General features: G+C 41.5%; 1 protein-coding gene across 1 annotated transcript; it reads left to right on the top strand.

Moving 5' to 3' along the window:
* The first annotated feature begins 1,005 nt into the window (after positions 1 to 1,005).
* On the top strand, positions 1,006 to 2,733 carry LOC124143158 (ankyrin repeat domain-containing protein 9-like). The gene has a single exon (XM_046512005.2). The coding sequence runs from the start codon at positions 1,145 to 1,147 to the stop codon at positions 1,925 to 1,927; it is 783 nt and encodes a 260-aa protein (XP_046367961.1). The 5' UTR covers positions 1,006 to 1,144; the 3' UTR covers positions 1,928 to 2,733.
* Positions 2,734 to 6,179: the final 3,446 nt, after the last annotated feature.

Below are 6,179 nucleotides of genomic sequence, written 5' to 3'. Positions count from 1 at the left end.
TACATGAATGCATTGAAACGTTTGCTTATACTGTCTTAGTTATTTAATCAACGTGCACTTAATTGACGCCACTCACATACGGCGTTAATACAAACAACATTACGTCACGAAACCAGATAAAAAACACATTATATTTCAATGTTTTGCCCAAACGTGATTATACCATCCACGTGATTAGTTAAAGGGGGACTTGACTCTGCCAGATTGACAGACCCAGCAAATTTGTTTCAAGTTATTCAAACACCACACAGTTGAATGTAAATATCTACTTGCAGTTAATGGTTACATTTGTTACCCATCGTAAGCATCGACCCACGCAACTGTGGCCCAGACTCGAGTATTGCTGAGTATGGCGTAAAACAAAACAACAAACAACTAAACAAAGATATACAATAAGCCAGTTGAATCAAACAGTGATTCACAGGGAGCGATATGTCCTTCCTGAATGATATTGGTTATATAACCTATTCAATCACGCTCATATGGCTGTGGGGGGAAATCAATCCGTCATTGACCCCGCTAATTTGAATATCCAACTGCCTTATTTGGTATCAGTTGAGTTCACAAGATTGTCCTCTTACACGTGTAGAGACATGAGTCAGACACAAGGCAGTAAATATTCTGGTGTCGATTGTTCATTACATTTTGTGAGCCCCTTCTGTTTATTCACTCATTGTATATTATGTTATTATCTATTTTAACTAATGACCATCTAGGTTGTCGACTCTTATTATTATTTTGTCCCGGTATAGACTAACTTTCATCATGTTTTCTCCCCAGCCGCTTTTCACATCATTACTTCTCATCAATATATTTCCTGTCAATTAATTATCAGAATAGAAATATATCACCAAAACAGTCACGATATTATCCAACAGCTTGCCGAATGGTCGATCGGTTGTAAGGGTTTACGACAGACGACGTAGAAACGCTCAACCAATCAATGCCAACCTTTCTGTGACGTCACAGTCAGGTATCGATTTCCTCGGCCACAAATGGCCAGCTTAGTCTATTTATAGCCAACCACATGACCTGACGTGTTGTGTTTACTGTTAGACAGGACAGATTTTGAGAACGGGGCATAGTTTTTTTTTCCGGATATAACCCCGCCACTGGATAAGGAGGGTAACTTTGCGGAATCGCAATGTTTAGATTCATAAGCGCAATAAGGAATGGATCTGCTGTTGAAGAAATCGAGCGATGGCGAGTGAAGAGCGACACGGATATGTTGGACGGGGGAGGGGACATATTGTATCCTCCCTTGGAAGCGCTTCGCTTTGCAGTAATGTACAGTCATCTGGATTATGCACGCCACATTCTTCGGACATTTGGTGAGGAGGTTCTAAGAGTGAGTCTGTGTTGCCCGCTTCTATTATTATCTGTCAGACTTAACGACGAGGCAATGCTGAAATTACTTTGCGAGGAAAGCCGGTTAATCGGTGGCAAGGTGAACATAAATTATGTAAATTCAAGAGGTTGTGACCTAATGGAGAACGGGAAGACAGCGCTACACACTGCCGCCGAGCTGGGATACGTGAACTGTACGAAGGTGTTATTACAACATGGAGCGAACCCCACCTTGAAAGATTCCACTCGCATGACACCTTTGGAGAAATCGTGCAGAAAATACCGAGCAACGCTGAACAACCTAAGGTGTTGTGTTGAGCTACTCAAGTGTGAAAAACAGGTTCAGAACGAGTTGCTTCCCTTATTAATAACTCTTCACGACCGAGTTCATGTTGACGGTGTTTGTGACGTGTGCAAATTTGTGCCGACTTCTGTTCAGCCGAGCAGCTTAGAACACCTCAGCAAATGTAGCATACGTATGACTCTTGGAATACACCTTCCCCAAATAGTTAAAACATTACCGCTGCCATTTATTGTTCGCAAGTCCATATCGTTCCAGGACAACGAGGACGGTACATAGCATCATGGACACTTAAAACGATTTAGGGCCCATGATAGTGTGTATGTGATAAGGTTTAGTGACTGGGTTAATAACATGGTTGTACGTGTGAGGTCACGGTGACAATACTGTATTAATACATGTCAGTGGGAAGTATTGTACATATCACCTAGTGTATTTATAGGTCAAGAGCGTCTAGGTCGTGTTTATGTTTGTGTGTTTAGTGTATGAGTATTAATTTATTTATCTTCTTTAATATATTTGCCATGGCATATATTTACCACATATATGCAAAATGTCCTTTATTGACGTGTAGGGACCCGTGTCCACGAACACATGAATAGTCCCACAACTATGCACATTGACACTGCAACCGTCTGCTGTCATTTTTAAAAATATATCTCAACGTTTGCACTTTACGGGTCTGTGTATTGTGTCTGATGTGTTTAACCATGAAATTTAATTTTTATTTTTAAGACACCCCTCCCTCTACATAGCTCAAAGATACAGATTGTCAAATTAGTTGTAACGTTATGGTAGAATGAATATCTGTAATTGTCATCTGATATTTATTTTGTTATTCGTAATCATGGAGTAAATTATAGAATGAGATTCGTGTTTAATTTATTAAATCAAAATCACGAGATCTTGTTATTATCTGTTACTAATTTTATTATTATTATTATTCTAATTTATGCGGCTGTGTACAAGCTTGTAACATTTTTATCTGGGTGAATGCTTGAATGTTTGTTGTTGTTAATTGGGAATGAATTCTGCTTTCTTATAGAGATACACAATATATACATGAATAAAACAATACTATCATATAATGTTGTGCAATGTTGTTTTATTTGTGGCCTGAAACTGTGGGCTCTTAAGTTTAGAGGAAACACAAGTGTCTGAACGATGAGGCGTCGCAGAGTTGCGTCCCTTAGCTGGCAGGAGATAGGATGCTCTCTGATAATGATATACTGAAATACTAAAACATTCACTCTGAAGATTAAGTTTTGGTTTTGGTTTGTTGTTTAACGCCGCACTCAGCAATATTACAGCTGTATGACGGCGGTCTGTAAATAATCGAGTCTGGACCAGACAATCCAGTGATTGAAATCATGATCATCGATCCACGCAATTGGGATATATGACATGCATCAACCAAGTCAGCGAGCCTGACCACCCGATCCCGTTAGTCGCCTTTTACAACAAGCATAGTCATCTTTTACGGCAAGCGTGGGTTGCTGAAGACCTATTCCACCCCGAATCTTCACGGGTCTCTGAAGATTAAGGGGAGGGCTCAAGTTATATTGCATTTTCAGCAAGTCTATGAGTAGTTAACACAAACTTTAACCGTTTCCTGACCCAATGTGAAGCCATGCATGTATCAATACCCGATTACCCCAATAACCCACAAGGCCCCTTTAATTATACCGACTTGACGCATGTAGACGTATATGTATTGGGCGTGGAGACTGGACAGTGGAACCACTGGTCAAGCCGTCAGATCTATACATTGTGTTGAGTGTGAGGGAGAGAGTTTCGTTCTCCCCTCAATCACTGATGTAAGCAGCTCTAGTGGTTATGTAATGGAGAAATAATGAGAATATGTGGAATCCGGAAGTAGAATCAATAGCCCCGTACATGAGTGAGTGAGTTTGATTTACGCCGCTTTTAGCAATATTCCAGCAACATCACGGGGGACACCAGAAATGGGATTCACACATTGTGACCATGTCGGGTATCGAACCCGGGTCTTCGGCGTGACGAGCGAACCTTTTAACCACTAGGCTACCCGACCGCCCCCGTATATGAACTGATGGGGAATTAGGTATATAGTCATGTATATAGTCTCAGTCCCTGAACCACATTTCCCTTCCACCCATCCCTAATTGTAATGCTATAGCTCTAAAATATAACTTCGAAATTGACAATTCTAGTTGCATTAAAGGCGCCCTTGTTCTATAGGCAGATGGGCATGTCCCCCATATGTTGTTGGTTTGTTGTTTAACGCCGCACTCAGCAATATCCAAGCTGTATGGCGACGGTCTGTAAATAATCGAGTCTGGACCATGGACAAGGTAATCCAATGATTGACGTCATGAGCATCGATCATCGCAATTGGGGAAACGATGACATGCATCAACCAAGTCAGCGAACCTGAACAAGCCGATCCTGTTAGACGCCTCTTACGGCAAGCATGGGTTGCTGAAGACCTATTCTCAACCCGGATCTTCGCAGTTCCACTCATGCAGGAAGGTGAAGCGCCATGTCGTCCTGGGTCCAAATCGGGCACTGGACCCGTGAAGATCCGAGGTAGAATAGGTCTTCAGCAACCACTGCTTGCCATAAACAGCGACTGTGCTTGTCGTAAAAGGCGACTAACGGAATCGGGTGGTCAGGCTCGCTGACCTGGTTGATGCATGTCATCGAATCCCAAAAGCGTGGATCGATGCTCGTGACATCAGTCACTGGGTTGTCTGGTCCAGGCTCGATTATATACAGACCGCCGTCATATAGCTGGAACATTGCCTCTTACGGCAAGCATGGGTTGCTGAAGACCAATTGTTTCCCAGATCTTCACGGGTCTCACCTGTCCGTAACTATAAAGTATTTTCTGTTTCACGGCAAGCATATCTACATAGATAAATATAGTTACCACTGTAATCTATATTAATTGAAGTGAATAAACAATGAAAATAAAATATCCTTGTATTAATTCAATATATTTTTAAAACGTTTTCAAGCCCCAGGGTAAATATATAGTAGCAACAAACGAGTGACACTGTGTTCAGAAGATTGATTTGAGAAATACAGAACGGTACACGTGTACTCTCATGCACAGACACACAGCTATTTATATATAAGATCCCCACGCTGAAATAGTTATGAAGAAAGTATTGGAGCCAATAATATTTTTATTTTTGTCGAGAGTCATCTTTAAAGGATTATTATAGCGCAAACGGTCTTCCTGCTCATCCGGCTTAAGGCATGTGCATTGACATAATGCTTTTAAAGTATGACGATCACGCACGCACTTACGCACGCACACAGAAATAGATGCAGAACACGCACGCACGCACAGACACACTGTCCATCATTTCCCCCAAATTCCCCAACCTGAAGATTGACTGTACTCTATTATTTCAGAACAGGGCACTGCTGCCCCAACTGTCCTCCACGCTGTACAAAATACACATCCCAAATATTGCACATTCTCACTGATACAGCCGAGCGAACACATATAAATAGCAGAGGGTATTTGGCCTCTCGCACACTATACATGGATATCTGTTCATGTATATAGACTTCACTCATTCTGTATATAAACTGCTGCGTGAAATACAGGTGGGGTGAGGTGAAATGGGGTTTAACGTCGCGTTCAAGATTATTGCACTTATATAGCGACGTGCATGCACGTGTGTGTGTGTGGCTGCTTGTACTAGTCCTGACTCCCCCACTCAGACACAGTATACTGACTCCGAACCGACCAGTCCTTGTTTTAACCCCTTATGCCGAGGGCAGACAAGTACAATCTACTAACGTCTTTTGGTATGACGCGGCCAGGGATCGAACCCCGGGCCTTCCGCTCTCCGGGCGGACGCTCTACCACTAGACCACGGAGGCGGTCTGCGCAATATAAAGTATACACATATGTTTAATGGTGGCTAAAATAAAACAAACAAGAAATGATTATTCGATAGTGATGGTTTATTTTGTTTTTTAAACGGATATCGTAGTTGTGTTTGGATATTAAGTTTGTAGTGTTTCGGCGAGTGTTTCCAGGCTTTTGACGTTTGTCATATTTTTAAATCAATTTTCAAATGTATACTTTATTTTGTCCGGCAGCTTATTTGTGTACATGTTTACAAAAGAGATACGTACTGTATATAAACAGAACTCAATGTCTCTCGTGAACATCGTCATGCATGACAGAGATTCACAGTAAGAACGTGGAGATTGCAAAGAATATACAAAATCTTTTGGTCTTTGATTGTTACGTTAATGATATGGCAGAACGTACTAACAATGGAAGACACAAGCTAATTTTGGTTAATTACGTCCTCGTGGTATTTCTCCTCGTAAGACGCTGTATACTATCGTTAGGTATGACACACAAACACGTCATACTTCTATTCGTTGATCGAACACGCTTAGTCGCAAGGTAGACGCTTAGTCGGTTCTCCATATATGGGCACGTATTGCATAATCGATTTTCAGATACCATACACCTTTAAATGGCCAATAGCTCTTACAAGCTTTACTATCACACAGAAAC

Source organism: Haliotis rufescens, unplaced genomic scaffold (assembly GCF_023055435.1).
Source record: "Haliotis rufescens isolate VD_foot unplaced genomic scaffold, xgHalRufe1.0.p SCAF_6, whole genome shotgun sequence".
In the NCBI taxonomy this organism is placed as follows: domain Eukaryota; kingdom Metazoa; phylum Mollusca; class Gastropoda; order Lepetellida; family Haliotidae; genus Haliotis; species Haliotis rufescens.
Note: the sequence above shows the minus strand (reverse complement) of the source record. Positions and strands in the feature narration are given on the sequence as shown.